At 47.2% G+C, this 21,200-nt stretch overlaps 1 protein-coding gene across 3 annotated transcripts in view; it reads right to left on the minus strand.

The window, feature by feature from the left end:
- The window catches only part of MDM4 (MDM4 regulator of p53), a 94,224-nt gene that overhangs the window by 19,629 nt on the left and 53,395 nt on the right, over positions 1-21,200 (minus strand). The window contains exon 8 of one of the 3 annotated variants that reach the window (XM_061187441.1): positions 3,240-3,376. The exons of 1 other annotated variant lie outside the window; for it this stretch is intronic. In XM_061187441.1, coding sequence (XP_061043424.1) covers positions 3,348-3,376 — 29 coding nt within the window. In that variant the 3' untranslated portion in view covers positions 3,240-3,347. Of the gene's footprint in view, positions 1-3,239; positions 3,377-21,200 lie in introns of those variants that run through there. One more of the 3 variants, XR_009700580.1, reaches the window with a different exon arrangement.

Here is a 21,200-nt window from a genome sequence, read left to right on the forward strand (position 1 = left end):
AAATTTCAGCTAGAACTATTCTTATATATAATAACAAGCAAAAACTAGGTGGCTGCCAGTTGGGGGATGCCAACAAAGAGAGTCTCAGAATGGTTGGGGATGGGAGTAGATAATCTCTGAGATCCCTTCCAACTCAAAGGATATACAGATCCACTCATTCATTTTTTTTCTTTTCCTTCTTCTCATTCAACAAATGAAACTACTCTGTGACAGAAACTATACTAGACCCTGAATAGACAAAGATCAGAGGATGCCTCACCCTCTTCCTTCCCTCTGAGAGCTCTTTAATCATTTCTTGCCTTAAAGCCCTCCCCAGCTGGTCAGAAGGAGGAGATGTTGGCATGCAACACACACACACACCACCACCACCACCACCACACTGCTTTGCCCTCACCAACATGACAAAACTGAGTCCTACACAAAGCATAGATGTTTCTACACTTGGCTTTTCATTCCTGTAGCTAGCTCTGGCTCATATACCACCTCACAGCCTGTCTCTGGACCCTCCTGATGGCCCAGCCATGGCAGTAAGAACCCTCTGCCACAAACTGGTTCACCAGATACCTATTCCTTGGGTAAACAAACAAAGGGCTGCAGACCTCCACCATTACAAATGTGACCCTGGTTTGCAGGGACTCTCATTCCACTGGGAATAAGTATCTGTTCCAAGAGAACAAACCGTAGCCCCTCCATGGATCAGGAGCTACATTATATCTTAATTAGGAGGAAATCTGAGGCAATTATCTGAGTTAACCAAAGTGGTCTAAAGCAGCCGACAGGTCCCCCTAGATTATGGTACAAGTCAGGATCTCAGGGTTGGTTCCTGCTTTTGGAATGTTGGGCATTTAACAATGGCAGTAACCAGCTTGGTTTTGGTGAGAGGATGTGGCTGAGCTATGCCAAGCCTTCAGCCTGGCCACCATGGCCACTCTGTTCACAAGTCCACTGAGCAAACCCCGGGGGTGCTGAGGGAGAATCCTAACTAACATCCACAAAGTGGACCATCTTGTCCACATGGCTACCAGTAGGAGCTTGGTGAAATCCACACGGAACACAAATAGTTTCATATTCTGTGCCCATTCTAAGAGGCCTGTCCACACATCATTTTCTAAACTTCCTTGTCACCAATTCTTGAATCTTATCCCTTCCGAGTTTGTGACCATCTGGCCAAACCATTAGTAAAGCACATGAATTAGTGAGAGACTTACCTCAGGCCATCTCTCTTTCCAAGTAAATTTGTCAACAAGTTGTCCTGCTCAAAGCACTCCCACTGGGCAGCATCTGTTCCCCACTTCAAGGGCACTCCAGAAAGAGCTCCAGTGCCAGGGGAGTTCCCTTCGGCTGGGTGTCAGTGTATGAGGAAGAGTTCTTCAGAGCAGTCTGGGCTGTTCTCCTCCTCAGTCACCTCCTCTTGAGGCCACAGGTGTCGACTGAGGAAGAGGTGGCAGAGCAGAGCATCAGGAGTGGGCACCCTCGGAGTCTGAGTGAGTTGTGATGAGAACTTAGATGCACCACTGGTATTGGCTCAGTCCCGCTGATACCACCCGTACCTGGTTACGTGCAGAGTGCCGCTGGGAAGGCTGAATTTATGGCTTGTCAATCATGATGAGTAGCTTTGGTTGCAAGGTCATGTGGTATCCAGTGGTCAGAGATGTAGTCTATCAGGGCTGACAACAAGCCAAAACTATTTCTCAAAAGAATAGTGAGCTGACAGAGTGTGCTTGTTCCCAAAGCCTCAGGACCTCCACTGGGATTGTGCTACTGACTTGGCCACAGGTTCCACAGAGCATCCCAAAACTGGTCCCCAAAATCCAGAGACCGGCTCTGAGTCGAGATGGAGTAACAGAGTCAGGATTTACCCTCCCACCTTAAACAACCAAAAACCAGAAAAAATACATGAAACAACTGTTTATAAGACATGGCATGCCAGGCAATGAATGGCAACGATCTCTTTGAAATGGGAAAAATAAGGTCATCCCTATAATTGCCCCAGCTTACTACCTTAAGAGAATCTCCAGGCCACAAGTGGGGAGAGGGAACCCAGATGGATCCTGATGGGCTCCCTGAGTTAAGGAGCTGATGCTGAGAGTACAAGGCAGGTAGAATTCATAGGACAGAAAACTGGAGAGGAAAGAGCTGCACAGAGGGAGAACTCTGGAGATCTAAAGCGAATCCCCTTCAGGTACTCAGCTGAGTACTGATCAGCACGTACACGTGAGGAACCTCTTCGAGGCTGGGGGAAGAATAAACCGAAGATTAAAGGGAACAGTGCTGAGCCCTCACACAAGCTGGGAATAGTGCTGGTTCCTACAGGCCAGACCGGAAAAGCCCATGATTCCTGAGCATTGAAGAGAGTACATAAAAGCGTCTTGCTTCAGTATCTAGAGATGATTTCTTAGCTTTCTCAGTTGACATTTTGGGCTGTATTGCTTTATTGTATATAAAGCAATATACAATATTGTGCTTTGTTGTACAATAATTCTAAACATTATATATCTTATAACAGAGCCTCAAAATACATGAAGCAAAAACTAATAGAACTGTAAGGAGAAATTGACAAGCCCACAATTAGAGATTTTCATACCCCCTCTTAATAACTGATAGAACAAGTCAGATAATTAGCAAGGATATAGAAGATTTGAGCAACCCTATCAACCAACTTGACCTAATCCACAATTACAGAACACTCCACCCAACCACAACCAAGCATGGATCAAGTAAACAGGAAACTGTTATCGAGAGAGATTATCTTCTGGGCCATGAATAAAACTCAATACATTTAAAAGGTTGTAAGTCATACCAAGTATGTTCTCTGACCTCAATAGAAATAAATTAGAAATCAATACAGAAAAATACCTAGAAAATCCCCAAATATTTGAGAATGAAACAACACACCTCTAAATAATCCTTGTGCCAAACAAAAGAAAACTAGGAAGTATTTTGAATTGAATGAAAATAAAAACACAACTTAGCAAAATCATTGGTTTCAGGATAGTGGGACTTAATGATTTTTATTATTAATCATAACAACTAAAATTTGTTGAGCAGTTACCATTATGTGCCAGGCGTATGTAAGAACTTTACATATATTATCTCATTTAATCCCTATAAAAATTTCATATTACTAGGGTACTATTATTCTTCCCATTTTATACATGAAGAAACAAAGGCTTAGAGAAACTAAAAATAATCATTGTGGTGCTGCTAAAGCAGTATCACGGGGGAATATACAGCACTAAACACATAGCTCAGAAAAGAAGAAAGGTTGGGGACTTCCCCTGTGGTCCACTGGTTAAGACTCCAAGCTTCCACTGCAGGGGGCGCGGGCTTGATCCCTGGTCAGGGAACTAAGATCCCACATGCCGCACGATGCAGCCTAAAAAATAAAAAAATAAAAAAACTCAGAATGAAAAAAAAAAAGAAGAAAGGTTTTAAATCCATGCTCCAAGCTTACTTCTATCACGTGATCTGCCTGTATCTGCCCCACAAGAGTAGGTGCTCTGAGGACTGCATCATGTATCGTATCCATCCTTAGTCTACCGACCCTAACACAGCGCCTGGTCCACCACAGGCCTCCAGAAACATGACTTGACCAAAATTCCACCCTCACTGGTCTCCCTGTCACGGGAGCTAGGAGAATGCCTCTGGACCTAGGCCTTCTATTCTGTTCCATCTGGAATAAACAAAATTCTGGCCCCATAACATGTCCCAGGGAGCCTCTGAAGACTGGCGATGGGCCCATTCCCAAGCCAAGTCTGTGAGGGAAGACAGAGCCAGCCACCCTGACCCTTGAAAATCCACCGAGCTCTTTCCCACCACAGGGCTTTTGTACCTGCTCTTCCCTCTTCCCCCGGCTCTTCCTGTGTCTGGCTCTTTCTTACCGTTTTGGTTTCAGTTCGTATCCTCAGAAGGGCTTTCTGTGCCCGTTACCTGTAACCCCATCTTTTAGTATCATCACTGGGATTTTGTTTTGGTTAACCACCCCTCCCCCAGTGGATCCAGTCCTGGTGAAGCTATCAATCAAGGTGGCTTGGTCTCCCCTGGCCAAAGAGTTGAGGACTTTCTGTCCCTGGACTCACAAGAGAACACTGTCGGGGGACCTCTCTCCCAAAGGCTATCCCTGAAGAGACTGTCTATTGGTGCCACAAAATAACCCTGGTTCCTGTGCTTTCCCTTATTCTTTCTCTCTTTTACTCTTTCCCTTGATCCTGTGAAATATTCTTATCCTTCCAGAAATTTGCTTTTGCTGAGTCAGCTTCTACTGCTCACAGTAAAGAACCCTGATACTAGTGTCCCATCCTCAGTCATTACCTGTTTATTCCTCTTACAGCATTTTTCAAAATCCAAAATGATTTTTTAAAATGTGTTGACATGTTTATCGTCTGTCTCCGCCACTAGAATGTAAGCTCCATGTCAGGAGGAGCCTTTTCTGTCTTGCTCCCTGCTGTCCCCCAGCACCTAGCCCGAGGCTGAGGCTGGCGCAGGCAGGGACTCCAGAGGAAGGCAGGGCCACACTGCGGCCTGTGTCTCACTGCCAGGCCCCGAGGCCCAGTGGCTGGACCGCCAGCTCCGGGCTGTGTGAAAGGGGGCAGGAGAGGGCCATGGGAACCACTGAGTGAGCTCCCACCTGTGAGTCAGATTCGGATTCTGAGCAGCAGATTCCAAGACCAGATCTCTCTTCCCCTCCCCCTTTGATCTCTACCAATCCTTGGTAAATCTTGAGCAATGTCTTCTAAATCTTTAATTACAAGAAAATTGCAACCCAACCAGTGAACACAGGAACAGTGTTGATAAATATTTTAAATTGCTACAGCAGCAGATCTGAAGGGATTAAGAAAAGATATATTGGAGTGGCAGTTATTAAATACTAAATCCCAGTAGATGTTACCGAGCAGATACATAATGCAAACTCCTGACAGCAGCTCTATTGCTGACAGGACAGGAGAAATATCTGTTCGGGGACATGGTGTCGGGGGAGGGAGAGGCCCTCCCTGCCTGTGGCAGGGGTGTCAGGGGAGAGAACAGCATGGACTTAGCTCCCTTCCTCCCAGAGGTGTGCCCTGCCTCACACTCCCTCAGTGCCACTGTGTCCATGAAGGGGCAGCATATGGTGGCCGGAAGGACAGGGAGAGTGAATAGTCTCCAGGATGGTTGTCCCTCAAGCTACCCCAGCCCTGACTCTTCCTGAGGCTCTGGAACTGGACCATTTGGGCTGTCACCACCACACAACCCTTCAGAAGGAAGGAAGCCTGCACCCCTTCATTCATTCAATTCTCTCCCTAACCACTAATTCACCATTCACCTATCCCCCCCACTGTTCCTTAATAGACTCATTCATTTATTCATACATTCACTAGTTTGTGCATTCTTTCACACATTTATTCAGTTACTCATGCATACACTAATTTACTTATTAGTTACTCACTCACTGGTCAAACATTTATTGAGCACTTGTTATAGCTGGGGAGATACGGAGCTAAGCAAGACCCAGCCCTCACCCTCAAGATCCGAGAACCTAGTTTTGGGGGATGGGTGGAGACCAGAAAGATAAAAATATGGCAATATAGTAGATTCCTGGCATTTGCAGATTCCATACTTGCAGTTTGACTATTCAATAAACAACCACAAATGTCTGTGACTGTCAGAGATGTGCACTGTTGCTGAGACACAGATTAGAATTACACATGCCCTGAGGCTGGTGTGTGGGAACAAGGAAGGTACCCGAAATGGTCTGGAGAAGCAAGCAGGGAAGCCTTCCTGTAAGAGGTGATGTTTAGGCACCATCTATATGTCAGGTAATTTGCTGTATGGCTTTTTTACTTATCATAACAATCCCCCAGACCATCTTAAAGATTAGGAAATCAGAGATCAGCTTGTCCAAGGTCACAGTGGTAGTGACAGAATAGAATTAGAACCAGAGACTGCCTGACTCCAAAGCCAATGCACTTTCTCCTACACTCACTGCTTTCCAGGGGGCCTAGCCAGTCACCCATCTACAGTGAAGAAGAGTGGGAAAATCTCCTCCCACTAAGAACAGCAAGACAAGTTTATTTTGTTTATTTACTTGAGATATAATTTATATTCAGTAAAATGCACAGATCTCAAGTGTACAGTTCAATAAGCTTAGACAGATGTATACAACCATGTAACCAATACCTAAATCAAGATATAAAATATTCCCAACACCCCAGAAAGTTCCTACCAGCAGCCACCACTGTTCTAATTTCTCTCACCATAAATTGATTTTGCCCATTCTTGAGCTTCATATAAATGGACTTAAATGTATAAATGGCTTCTTTCCCTTAACATAATAAGAGAAAGTTTTAAAAAGGGACTTTTTAAAGGAGTTAAGGGGAATCCCTCAGAAATATCCAACACAATGAAGTGACATATTACCAAGTTCTGACTGAACTGCAGAAAAGGCTAGATTGGTTGGCACTGCCCAGGCCACTCAAAATCCCTAGTTCCATTTGCTTGCCTCAATGGTCTGCGGGGTGGGTATTAACCACAGAAGTTCAGGGGTCAGGCCCCCAACATTCTGGGAGCCTCTGACCCTCCTGGGCCTGTCCTCTTACCTCTTCTCAAGGTGCAAGCACCTGGGGCACACTTGGGCTGTGTTGGCCATCTGCTCTTCTTCTGCCCTGGGCCTCAGCAGTCACCCCAGCTTCCTGGGTAAGAAGGGCTCATTCCTATCTGGCCTCCAGATTCCTTCCCTGCATTTTCGGCTGTCCTGTACTTGCCTGGCCACACCTTCCTCGTGTCTCCATGAAGCAGGAATCCAGACTGTGTCAGGGATTCCCACCCTCTCCCTAGAGGTTCTGGGCACCATCTTGGTTCCGGCTTTCTAGGTGCCGAGCAGCCTCTACAGTGGATGCCGTCTTTTCAAGGGGCTCCTGGCATCACATCAGCTTCTCTGTGAGTGGGAACTTGCCTCGTCCCTCTAGTCTCCGTCAAAGCTGTGTTCTCTTTCTGGAGGCTCACCAGGTCCCCATTTGCCGTGTGAACAGTGCCTCTCTTAAAGAGCAGGGACCACAGAAATGGCTTGACTCATGGAAAGAACAAGTTATCTCAGGGAACCAGCCCTGTTGATTGTGGGTATGACATCCAGGTGTTCCCCAGGGAGAAGCAGAACATGCCCCAAAGCTGCTCGATATTTTCACCATCTGGAAAAATTACTTTTATATGTGACAACTGGACAGCAACATTTTCTGATACAGGGTGACAGGGAAAGGCAGGGGCGGTTGTGGGGGGGATGGATTCCCCAAGTGTCTACAACTACAGAGACCCCAGATGTGGTCAGGACTGGGTCAGATGAGGAATGGGGGCAATGACCTTGGGGCCTCTTGGACGCTCCACTGTCTTTCCCTAAAAAGGGCTGTGGCTGAGCCAGAGCTGCTGGGGATGAGTGATTGAATCTTTCAAACTGATGTCCTAGACATCTCAGCAGTAATTATCTCCAGCTTAGGCTGTCTCTACCCAAGGCAGCTCAGTATTAATGTGCCCTGTGGCAGCCTTCCAACAGCCCCTCGCAAAGAACTCAGGCTTTGTCCCGCCAATTATCTGCCTGTGCTGCTCAACCCAGAAGGAAGGAGGGGCTGGGGCTGAATAGCATCTCTCTTCCAGAGTCCGTTCATCAGTCAGTCAACAACCATTAAGGAGCCCTTCTGAGGCAAATGCCTATTTCATTCACTCTGATCTTTAACCACCTTCTCTCTCATACTATTTCCTAGTTGTCTCCTTTTCTTTCTCTCTGAGTCATTCATTCAACAAAGATGACTTTGGAGCCCGATTTTCTGGGTTTGACCCCAGCTCTTCCACTTACTAGTTCTGTGATCTTGGGCAAACTGTACCTCGGAATCAATTACCCACTCATGGAGTTATTGCAGAGAGCAGATGAGTTAAATATGTAACCTGCTTTGGAGGGTTTCTGGCACATAGCACTGTAGATGTATTTGCTATTATAATAATCATTACTATATTCCAAGCATAGCACTAGCTCTGGAGATAAACAGTGACCAACAAAGAAATTCCACCTGCCCTCATGGACCTTACATCTTTAGCAGGGAGCCACATCTTATGATTGTGACAAGTGAAAGGAAGTAGAAGTACACGGGCTGGGAGAGATGTAATGAGGGTGGCACCTGAGCTGAGCTCTCCCCTCCCCAAGGAAGCCTCATTGAGTTGACTTCAGAGGACGGTGGGAGTTGGCTGGACAAACAGTTGGGGGGCCTGAGGTGGGGAGGAGCATCTGAGGAAGTGAAAGGCCTATGTTAATGGAGTTCTCAAAGAGCAGGGCAGGGAGGAGATGAAGAACCTGAGGGAGTCAGGAGTCAGGAGACCTTGGTGTGGGCCACGTAAAATTAGAGTCAACACCAAAGGCATGAATCACAAAAGAAATAATTGATAAGCTAGACTTCACTAAAAATAAAAACTTCTGCCCTGTGAAAGGCAAATCAAGAGAATGAGGATACAAACCACAAACTGGAGGAACGTATTTGCAAAGGATGTATCTGATAATGGACTGTTATCCAAAATATACAAAGAACTCTTAAAACTCAACAATAAGAAAATAAATAATCTAATTGAAAGATGGGCAAAAGATCTGAACAGACACCTTACCAAAGAAGATATACAGATGGCAAAGAAGCACATTAAAAATTACTCTAGGGAATTCCCTGGCGGTCCAGTGGTTAAGACTCTGTGCTTCCACTGCAGAGGGCACGGGTTCAGTCCCTAGTCGGGGAACTAAGATCCCACACGCCGTGCCACACAGCCAAATGAATAAATAAATAAATAATTTTTTAAAAAACATACTCTGTGTCATATGTCATCAGGAAAATGCTAATTAAAACAATGAAATACCACTACACACTACACATTAGAATGGAAAATTCTGACAACACCAAATACTGGCAAGGATGTGAAGCAATAGGAACTCTCATTCATCGCTGGTAGGAATGCAAAATGGTGTAGCTGCTTTGGAAGACAGTAGGCAGTTTCTTACAAAACTAAATTTATTCTTACCATATGATCCAGCAATCGCACTACTTGGTACCCAAAGGAGTTAAAAACTTACATTTACACAGAAATTTGCACATGGATGTTTATAGCAGCTTTATTCATAATTGCCAAAACTTGGAAGCAAACAAGATGTCCTTCAATAGGTGAATGGATAAATTGTGGTCCATCCAGACACTGGAATATAAATCAGTACTTTAAAAGAAAAAAGAGGGCTTCCCTGGTGGCGCAGTGGTTGAGAATCTGCCTGCCAATGCAGGGGACACGGGTTCGAGCCCTGGTCTGGGAAGATCCCACATGCCTCGGAGCAACTGGGCCCGTGAGCCACAATTACTGAGCCTGCGCGTCTGGAGCCTGTGCTCCGCAACAAGAGAGGCCATGATAGTGAGAGGCCCGCGCACCGCGATGAAGAGTGGCCCCCGCTTGCCACAACTAGAGAAAGCCCTTGCACAGAAACGAAGACCCAACACAGCCAAAAAATAAAATAATTAATTAATTAATTAAAAAAAAAAAAAGAGCTATCAAGACATGAAAAGATATGGAGGAAACAGATCCATATAACTAAGTGAAAGAAGTGAACCTGAAAAGGCTACATACTGTATGACTCCAACTATATGACATTCTAGAAAAGGCAAAACTATGGAAACAGTAAAAAGATCAGAGCTTGCCAGCAGTTAGTGGGAAGGGAGGGAGGAATATGTGGAGCACAGAGGATCTGGGGGGCAGTGAAACTACTCTGTGTGACACCACAATGGTGGCTACATCTCATTATACATTTGTCCAAACCCACAGGATGTACAACACCAAGAGGGAAGGAACCCTAATGTAAACTATGGACTTTGGGTGATTAAGATGTATCAAGTTAAGTTCCTCAGTTGTAACAAAGCACTACTCTGGTCAGAGATGTTGATAGTGGGGACGCTAGGCCTATGTGTGGGTAGGGGGGATTTGGAAAAATCTCTGTACTTTCTGTTCAGTTTTGCTGTGAACCTAAAATTGCTCTAAAAAATAGTCTATTAAAAAAGAAAAAGGAGGGGACTTCCCTGGTGGTCCAGTGGTTAAGAATCTGCCTCCCAATGCAGGGGACGCATGTTCGATCCCTGGTCCGGAAACTAAGATCCCACATGCCTCAGGGCAACTGAGCCTGTGCTCTAGAGCCCGTGTGCCACAACTACTGAGCCCACGTGCCCTGGAGCCCGCACACCACAACTAGAGAGAAGACTGCATGCGCTGCAACAAAGATCCCACGTGACGCAACTAAGACCTGACGCAGCCAAATAGATAAATGAATATTTTTTTAAAAAAGAAAAAGGAGAAAAAAGTCAACCAAGGCAGCAACAGTGGAGAGGGAGAGTGAGAGGGAGCCAAATTAAATATGTGAATGATGAACTGGGGTTAAGGGAGAGAAGAGGCTTGAGGGTGACTCCCTCGTTTGGCCCCAGGCCCTGGGGGTTTGGTGAGGGTCTGTTGGGGGAAGAGCCAGCCTGGGAGTGTGATGGGATCATTTCTGCCTTAGACATGCTGGGTTTGGAAAGTGTGTGAAACACCCAGGCAGGGGTGTCCAGCAGGCATTTAAATTTATGGCTCTGTGTTGTACGGCAGAAACTAACACAACATTGTAAAGCAATTATATTCCAATAAAGAGGAAAATTAATTAATTAATTTATAGCTCAAACAACAAGGTCCTACTGTATAGCACAGAGATCTATATTCAGTATCCTATGATAAACCATAATGGAAAAGAATATTTTTTAAAAAAGGATGTGTGTGTGTATATATATATATATATATATATATATTTATATATTTATATATATATATATATATATATATAACTGAATCACTTTGCTATATAGCAGAAATTAACACAACATTGTAAATCAACTATACTTAATTAAAAAGAAATTTTTTTAATTAAAAAATTTATGGCTCTGAAGTTCAGAGATGAGGGAGGCATCTACATATAAAAGATGGTTTAAGCCAGGAGAGTGGAGAGATTGCCCAGGGCAACATGAAAAGACAGAAAAACAGGAGGCCTGGTTCCTGCAGAGGTTAGGCATGGCCCTTCTTATGCATCCAAGCCACACCCTGAACCCCAGAATTGTGCCTTATTACCAGTCCCCATCAAAGCACAGGCAGCTGGGGCTCCCCCATCTTTAGAAAAGAAATCTGGTCAGACTTCAGGGCCCAAAGTTTAGGCGGAGTGGGTTTGACCAACTGAGAGTGGGGATGGAGGAGAGGAGATGCTTGAGGGACAAAGGAAATGTGGCCCCAGCTGGGAGGGAGGGGAGGAGAACAAACAGGAAGGGAAAGAGGTGGTTGAGGGGAAGGAAAGGATGGGCTAAGGTGAGAAGGAAAGACAAGACCAAACCCACCCAGCATAAACAGCTTTTTAAAAAAAAATCTCCTGGAAGCTAGCATTTACCTATAGTGGGAAAGGAAGCTTCTTAGCAAATATATGAATGCAGGTACGAGTGTAAGTGCAGGTATGAATATGGATAGCAACGGACATAGAAATGGATGTGGATGCAGATGTAAACGGAGATGGGGACGCGTGGACGTCGTACGCATCCTGACGAGGAAAAGAGCACTGGGGAAAAGGGCTAAAAATAAGCAAACCGCCGGTCTACCGCCCTAACAAATCTGTTTTCATTTTCTTGTGTGCCTTCCCTGTCCATATACATGTGTGCATAAGATTTTACCTCCCTGCAATCTTAATGAAGACGGAATTCTCCCTTCTGCTCCCCCCCACGTGTACACACACCTGAGAGGCAAGCCCCTCAGCAGTCGTCTGCTTTGGCCAAATGTTTCAGACTCTAACATTAGAGTCAATTACCAGCTGAGGGAAGCAAAGCTGTGCCTCACCCAGCAAAGTCCTGGACACCAGAAAGCAAATTCCTCCTGGTGTCATCTCCTCCTGGCAAGTCCCCTCCCCCTCCTAACACCCCCACCCCAGCCCCGACCCCACCCCAAGCTGGGCCGCTCTGCGTTTGTCCTGGCCTCGGCTTTGAGTTTCCCCATCCTTCCTCCTCTGAGTGTCCACTGCTCCCCCCAGGCTCCAGTCACTCACTCCTCCCCAGCACTGCATTGCCTCCCCCAGCCCTAGGTTCCTCCATCCGAGGTAGCGGGCAGGTTTTTCCACAGCTGATGGTCCCTTTGCAATGCCTGCTCTGCCTTCCTGCTCTGAGCAGCTGGGAAAGCCAGTGACTCTACAACGTCTCATGTAAGCGCTTTCCCATGTCATGTGCAATCTGCGTGGTATCAGTTTTACTGACTGCATGTCCTCTACCTAACCATTGCCTAGGGTTGGAAATGTTGGGCAACTACTTTTTTTAAAAGAGGGAGGGTTTTCCCCTTGAAAGCGTTCCCTATGAGCCTGAGAGATGGGGAGGGGCGCGCTTCTCCCGATCCTTGGGCAGTTACACCCTAGAACTGTCTGCTCTGTGGAAAGCCCGAGACAGTGGGGTTGACCCGTGTCCTGCCTTATCTAACCTATTTCCCTGTAGCCCCAGGGGAAGCCTTGGAGAGGGTCTCAGTCCCAGGGACACTTGGATCACTACCGCTGGATTTGCCACAGTGCTTTATAGCATGCCTCAGGATCCTCCCTCCTCTGGTCACCACGAGGACCCTAAGGGCCGGCCATGTTCTCCTCATCTCTCTGCCCAGCCCTCAGCTCAGTCCCGGGCACACTGTGATATGAATACACAGAGCAAACACGAAGGGAGCACTTGCTCTCTGCCAGGCACAAGTGCCTTACACACATTAATAACCTAAGAAGTAAGCCACTAGTATGCCCATTTTACTGATGCTGAGACTGAAGCCCAGAGAGGTTAATTAACGTGCCCACAGTTATATGGGTAAGAGAGACCCAACTCATTTTCAGGCTCCTGAGTTTCCAGGTGAAACTTCCCTGAAACATTCATATAGCAGCAGAAATCTGGAGCCAGCTCCAGGTCTGGAAGGGATGGCTCAGAGGAAACACTGCCCCCAGCTCTGCCTCTGTTGAGCAATAGATGGCCTCAAAGGATTTAGAATTTCCCCAGAGGTGAAATAATGATTATAAATACCTTTATTACAATAGGACTTGCACTGCTTTTACATAAACTTTTGAAAGCACTTTCCTATCAAATCTCTTTTTATGTTCTGTGAAGAAGGCAGGGCAGGCGTCCTTTCTATTTCTGTAAAGAACCCGAAGCCCCGAGAGAGGGGACTTATCCAAGGTCACAGCATGGTGAGGGCAGGAACGGCGTCCGTGAGCTGGAAAGCCTTTCAGAATAGGATGGCACCCGTCTTTACTTGGGGAAGAAGCCGTCCTTCTGCCATTTGCCATTGGCTTGACGCCTCTGTGCTCAGGGCCCAGGTCTCAGGCCCGGCACTGCCCGTGCACCAGTCTGCTCCCTTCTTGGAGGCAGAGGCTAAATTGCCAGCACTCAGGATGGTGCCAGGTTGGCACAGGCCTCCTCTGCCTCAGTGGCTGCACCCTGCAAAGCCGGCTTTATGAAGGAGGACCAGCGGTTATTTCCCACCTAAAACACTTGCAAACACCAGACCCTAAAGTGGGCTTGCTCGGTGGGACCTGCCTGAGTAACTCTGTCAATCTGTCATAGAGAAACTGGCCCCTCCATCCAGAATGCGGCTGAAACCAGAGCCTGGGTGGCACAGCAGCCTTACCGCCACGCCTGTAAGTCCAGGCTGAGCTGGGAGGGGGCACAGAATGAGACAGACAGTCCCTGCCCTCTTAGGAAAATGTGCAGTTGGGATGTCTGTACAGTTGTGCATGTGCACACTTGGGAAACCCCCGCCAGATGTAGGTGAATCCTAGAGGGTTGGCCACCCAGCAGCTCCTTTTCTAAAAACTGCACATCCACATGGTTACAGCGAGTGTCCCAGGGGTCATGTGCCTTTCTCCCCAGCCCCCACTTCCAGCTGCATGATTGGACCAGCAGTGGAAGCCCATCTGAGTTGGGCCAATCAGAGTTCTTCCCTGAGAATTTGGATTTAGAACCGAGAGATCCCAGCAAGGTCTGGTTTTCTCATAAACAAGAGGGATATAAACTTCAAGAATGTTGGTGCTGGCCATTTTCCTCCATATAGGCAAGGATACAGAGGAAGCCAGTCTGCATCAGGAGAAAAGAATGAGTCAGACCTGAAAATGAAAAGAGAAGGCCCAGTAGCATTTATACCCTTGGGTTCTCTGATACTCTAAGATTCTTCTAACAAAGGTGCCATTTTGCTCACAGTTGGTTTCTGTTAATTGCAACCAATAAAAAGTTAATATAGTACAACTCAGTTGTTCTCAACCAGGGGTGATTTTGTTCCTCAGGGAACATTGGCAATATCTGGAGACATTTTTGGTTATCATAACTGCAACTACTCATCCTACAATGCACAGGACAACTCCCGCAACAAAGAGTTTTCCAGCACAAAAGTTGATAGTAGCAAGGTGGAGAAACCCTGGTGTGACTGAATGTACCATGTATGTCTAAGGCAAGAGCATCATCCTATAAAAGTAAGTTCTGTGTCTCAGTTTAAACGGTAATTCTGGTGGTGAGAATTCTCAAGCATTGAGAGTGAGAGGAGTGTGGGTTAGTGCAACCTCTCAGAAGGATCATTTAACGATATGTATATCAAGGTCCTTAAAATGTTCACTCTTAGATCCAGTAATTGACTTTGTAGAATTTATTTGTGGTAGAAAATCTTAATTCAGAGATATACACAAATATTTGTACGGAAGGATGGTTATTGCAGCTATATAATGGTGAAAAATGGAAACAACTTAAATATCCAACCATTGCATATTGGTTACATAAATTATGATACATTCGTATCACAGGATTATATATGTAGCACTGAAAATTATGTTTGTAAAGATTATTTAATAACAGGGAAATGCTTATTATGTTAACTGAAAAACAAGAATATAAAAATTTTGATACATATATGCTTCAGGGAAATGTATCAAAACATTAATCATGGTTATATCTAGAGAGTAGGATCACAGCTAGGTTTTGTTTTCTTAATTTTAAGAAATATTTTCCAATTTTTCTACAATGAAACATGTATTACTTTTATAATTAGGAAAAATTAATACCAAAAATGAATCCTAAAGTCAGAATTGAGGACAGTGTAGATTTATTCAGTTATCCAAAAATAAATATATACATCAAGAACCTTCCATGTACCAGACATCGTGAACAAAAGACAAGGTCCCTGCCCTTGTTGGGTTTCTAGTAGAGAAGGGGAAGCAGCCTGGAGTTTCCAACCACTTTCAAATTCACCCTCATAGAAATCCTTTAAAAAGACTTCATTATTAATAGTTAAATATCCACCATTTATTGAGAGATTATTGTGGAAGTACTAGATGTCTTACAGTTTGGATCTCATGATCTCTGCACAACACCCCAGAGAAATATGGTCAAGTCTTGGTCAAGGTCACGTGGCTGTTGACAGTGGCCAGGATTCAAACCAGACCCATTTATGCTGTGAACAAATTACCTGTCTACTCTGCTCCCTTCCTCAGTGACTGAGCATTTGTGAGCCTGAACCAGGTGAGGTGGCAAATGGGGGTCCCCAAGGAGATTTTAGAAAGGGACATGCAAAGTAGGCCACAGACCAGGTATCAGGCTAAAGGGCCAAGGGTCAGTTGTTTATAGTGTCAGGGAAGGCGGCAGAGCCAGGGGTCAGCGACACTGTCACAGTGGTGCTTGAAGCATCCCGTGGGAAGGAAGGATGAAAATCTCCCTCTTCCTTGGTGATGGAGAAGCCCAGGACAGGTGGGAGTGCAGAGACTGGGAAGCCCCAGCAGTGAAGCTGCTGGCTTGGGATCACCGGGTTAACTTTGTGAACTGAATTAAGTAACAAGAGTGGATGCCTGGAGTGGAGCAACTTGGTTGGTTTGTGCCCAGGACAGAGGGGACGGTATCTGCACTTCCAACAGCTGGCTGACCGGGTAAAACACTCCCCTCAAAGCCCAAGTCACTGCGGTTGGCGGGGGCGTCCTGGCGCCTTCGGTGGCAGAGGCAGAAGTGGAGAAATACCAGGCAGCCTGAGCTGATTTCCAATCACAATCTGGCTCCTTGGTTCAGATATTTTGTCCTGAGAGGCAGAGAAACTTCCAGGAAAAAGCCCCAGGTTAGGAACCCAGAGGCCTGAGTTGGAACCCCAGGTGGACCTCATGTCAAAGGACCAGACCTTGTCACATAACCCCCTGAGCGCCCTTGTCCTCAACTGCAGACAGAGAATCACAGACCCCTCCCTGCCCCTCCCGAAGAAGCCAGTTCTCTTGGGACCTTAGTGTCCCCTTCCGTACAGGGGAGGTGATAACAGCACCTCCTTCTCCCGAAGTAACACACAACACCCGCCCTGAGAAAAAGCCTGGCGCAGAGGGACTTTGCTGCTGCTGCTGCTGTTTTTAGGCTAATTTGAGATAGATGTGGAAGTATTTTGAGAAACACAAAGCACTCCATGTTCAAATAAAAGGTGTTATTTCCGTTCTTCCTTCTTCCCACCTGGGTCCTCAAAACATCCCTCTCCACACCAGGCAGCTGCATTACTGACCGGTACAATCACCCCAAAACCTGCCTTGAGCTCCCCCCTGCCCCATGTTCTCCCTAATCTGACCACCCCTTCACCTGGCTGACTCAGACCCCCTTCCCCTGGCTGACTCAGACCCCCTCCCCCTAGCTGACTTGCTCCTGCCTGGCCCTCAAAGCCCCACTCTGCTTCCTCTGCCCTGGAAGCCTTCCCTGACACCCCCAGACTGGGCCAGGGGCTCTTTCTCTGGGCTTTGCCAGCACCTGTGCTCTTAGCTGAACATGCTGTAATTTTCTGTTTTCACCTTGTGTTTTGTTTTGTCTTTTTTTTAGTCTCTTGCCCTCACCAGTTCCCCTCCCCTCCCCTCCCCACTCCCAACCCCCACCACTATGAGCTCCCCGTGCACAGATAGGTGTCCAATGTGTCTTTGTGTCCCTGGAATCTGGTGAAGTCTAGGCATATGATTGTAGGCTCAGCAAATGTGTATGTATTTGAATGAATGGGTAAATAATGTAATGTATATGAAATCATTCTTGACAGTCTTAAGAATGATTATTTCTAATAGTTCATTCCACAAATACTCATTGATCACCTGCTATTCTTTGCAAGACCTCTACTAGGTGCCTTAGACGATGCACATGAGTCCCTGCCCTCAAGGAGTTTGCAGGGGAATGTGGGAGAAGCCTTAGTGTAACTCTATTCCCTACAAACCACAATAGCATATATATATTAGCATAAAGATGTGCTATGAAACAGGCCCAGGTGACATGTGGAAGTACAGTGAGGAACAGCTCTGCGGCGGGGGCTTCGGGAAGGCTTTCTGAAGGAGGGGGTGGCTTGAGCGCTGCCTGTCAAGGAGCCTCGGCAAAGCCTGTGGCAGGACCCAACCCTCCCCCAGCCCTGGCCCATTCAGTCTCACAGCCCGGCCCTGCCTCCCTGAGGGCGGCCAGCCCCCCTCAGCTCCCTGAGGCAGCCACCCCGGGACCACAGGGAGCCCTTGCCTGAGACCTCTGAAGCGCCCCCTCTGGCCAGGGCCTCAAGGCCAGCAGAGGCAGAAGGTGGTAGAATAAGGCTTTGGCGATACCAAACCCTGGCCCTGCCACTCACCGCTGTGTGGCCTGACATGTTGACTTTACCCAAGGCTCAGTTTCCTCATGTATAAAATGAGGACAACAATTGTAACTGGTGAGATGGTGACACAAATGAAACAATACATATAAAGAACCTGGAACATTAAAAAAAACCTCTATAAATGTAACCTCTTTTTACCTCTAGGATCCATCAAACTGCAGTACTTCTCAGCCAGGGTGGGTCTCTGGGCCTAATGGGTGTGTCACTCAGACATCTTACAGGCCCTGCCCCTCCCTCTGGTCTTCAGGTTTTTCCTGGGATCCCAGGAAAATGATGCAGGCTAGTAAAGCCCAGACCTCCTAAATTTTACAGGTACATTTAAGAATCTCTCCCATCAGCTGGGTCAAGAATTAGCCTGTAATTAAACTGTGGATGTCTGAAAAGAGAGAATGGTCCCATCTGAGCCTCTGACCCTGTGAAACACAAGAGGGCAGGCGGAATTACCCTAGATGAGGAAACCAGGTCTGGAGAAGGGAAATGACTTGGTCAAGGTCACACAGGGAGCTATCAGCGGAGTCCAAACCAAATCTACTCCTGCTTCTACCACGTAGAGTTACTATCTAACAGGCTTGATGTCAGGGCTGAAGGCCCCAGCAAACACAAGTCACACCTAGAGCCACCCTACCTAACTCAGGGATTGGTTAGGTTTGGGGGAGATGATACTTCTGGGGGCTAATCAGAAATGTCTAAAACCCTCAGCAAATAGATCTAGCTCTTAGCTCTGCAACTTAAAGCCCTGAGACCTTGAGCATGTCCCTTTCCCTCTCCTGGTACCCCCCTTCCTCCTTGTGGAATGAGGCAATTTTCCTTGAAGTCCCCAAGATGCCTTGTCCCCTGACTCTCAGGGGCCCCCAGCATTCAGAGGAGGGGGTGTAAGGCCAAATCTCCAGCCTTGACCTCATTGTCTTTCAAAGGACACAAGCCTTAGGAATATCTGGCCATTCATCCTACTTCCTGCCCCACCCCCTTCCCCTGCCTCCTGCTTCCCAGATGGATCTGTCCCTAGTCCCCTGGTTGTCAGTGCTGCAGCTGGCTGGCGGGGAGGGAAGGAAGAGCCGGGATTCATAACAGCCTTGCCTGTATCTACCAAGTAGATAGATACCCCCACCCACCCCATTCACTCTGCAACTGTATCATCTCCAGTCACCCCTCTCCTCCCTGCACCCCATGCCCCAACCGCAGGAGCCTAACAGATTCCCAGGTCAACAGCTCCTTGCAGCTGGACCCTTTGCTGGGGGGATGGGAGCCATCTGACCTGCACATCTCAGGGAGAAGACGACTTGGGCCTCTGCTTACTGGGTCTCCTCTCTGTTCCATTTGTCCCTGTGCACGAGGTTGGTAGGAGCAGTCACAAGTCACCTTGCCTGACACATTAAGGATGATGCAGAAGCCCAGGAACGTTCAATGGCTTGCTCAAGTTCAGAGTAGGAGCAGGAGGAGGAAGCCGCTCACTCAGTGTCTGGTAGGCACTTGGCCAGGACACCAGGCCTCCCCTGTACCCACCCCACCCCCGCCATAGCCTCACCCAGTATGGTGGTTGGGTAGATATGGGGGAGGGGAACTCTGTCTTGTAACTCAGTTTGCTGTGCGGATTCAGGGAGAACTCAAATTTCAAAACTGCCAGTGAGGAGTGGCAAAGGGGGAAAAGATAAATCAAAGACCACACACCCTAAAGAAAGGAGGCTTCAGACCCACTGATACACTCCCCCGGCCCCCTGCCAGCTCCCAGAGCCTGACACAACACCCCCTCCTACTGAATCTTTGATTAAAAGAACCAGACTTACATGGGGACGGGTGTCAAGCTGCATGATTAATCTGCACCAGAGACTGCCCCTCCTGGAGGGCTGAGACAGATCAGAGCTCCATCTGTGGAGCACACACTCTCCAGGGGCGCCAGAAGCAAAAAAAAAGATTTGGAAAACCAAAAAAATAGATGAGGAAAGAGAGAAGAGTTGGGAGTGAGGGAGTGTTTGAGGAATGCTGGACAAGGAGGGCACAGGGCTCCAGGCCACACTTGCTCCCTTGTGTCTCTCCTCACCCCCCCCCCGCCTCAGTGACAAGACAGTTGGTGTCCTCAGCTCCAGGTCACTGCAGCGAGCCCCCTGTCTCTGTGCACCTGACCCAAATGAAGATCCCTCTTATGACTTCCTTTCATCTCTGTTCCCAGTAACTTACAACCCTCCCTGACCACCCACCTTCTCTTTCAGACTTCCAAGCCTTTGCAACTGCTGCTTCATCTGCCTGGAATGTCCTTGGGTTGGGTTTCTGTCACTGGCAATCAAGAGTCTAACGTAAGAGAATGCTCACCTGGGGGCGTGGAGCAGAATGGATAGTTGTTAAGTGTGTGGACTTTGGAGGGAAATTGCCAGATTCAAATCCCTATGCCACCATTTGCTAGCTGTGTGACCCTGGGCAAGTCATTTAACTTCTCTGTGCCTCAGTTTACTCATCTGTCAAATTGGGTTGTAACAGTACCCAACTCACAGAGTTGTCGTTAATGAGTTAATATCTGTAAATATCTGATTAGAAGGATACACCATGTAAGCACAGGCCGTTATTACTGCTATGACCACACCCCACTGGACTGACAGGCAAGGGCTCCTTTCCAAAGTAGGTATGCGAGTTACTCATTCAGCCAGATGGGCCATGCCTTGTTCTGTGACCCGGGAGCATCCCCTTGTGCATTGTCCTCCAAGGCCACATCTAAGAGTGGGAGGATTGGACCACCAATGGGGGAGGAGTTAAGTGGGAGAGGGCTGCGGACAGAGAGAGAGGGGAGAGTTGGGGAACAAGGGAGGATGCACATGGGACATCTAGGAAGTCCTTTGTCTTCCATGTGGTACCAGGAAAGGGACACCCGCAGGCTCTGCAGAGGACAGGGCTGAGCTCTGGTCTCAGCGATCCTTGCAGGGGGACTTCTAGCCCCCTAAATGCGGCCTCCTATCCCCACAGCAGCTGGTTTCCTCCTAAAAAGTCTTAAGTCAAATATACCTCGCCACCAGAAGATTAATTTCTCTTCAGAGCTCCCCTTTGGTCTATTGGAGGTATTCACATTCTTCCAACTCTCATAACTTTACTCTGTCTCACAAGAACTCAGACTCCTGGCCTTATTTTGCAAATAGAGCATTTGTCCCCCATCCTTTACCTTACAAATTACTTACAAATTTGCTCCTCGAACTGAGCAAAAACATTTTAATCTGCCCTGTATAGGAAGGGAGGGAGGCAAGTGGGGAATGGGGTAGGGTGAGGGATAATTAAATACATTCTGCTACAACATGAAAGAAGGAACAGCATAAAGCTTTTTTAAAAAAATTAATTAATTTATTAATTTATTTATTTTGGCTGCGTTGGGTCTTCGTTGCTGTGCATGGGCTTTCTCTAGTTGTGGCCAGCGGGAGCTACTCTGTTGCAGTGCGCAGGCTTCTCATTGCAGTGGCTTCACTTGTTGCGGAGCACGGGCTCTAGGCGCTCAGGCTTCAGTAGTTGTGGCTCGCGGGCTCTAAAGCGCAGGCTCAGTA

Source organism: Eubalaena glacialis, chromosome 3 (genome assembly GCF_028564815.1).
Source record: "Eubalaena glacialis isolate mEubGla1 chromosome 3, mEubGla1.1.hap2.+ XY, whole genome shotgun sequence".
Classification (NCBI taxonomy): Eukaryota; Metazoa; Chordata; class Mammalia; order Artiodactyla; family Balaenidae; genus Eubalaena; species Eubalaena glacialis.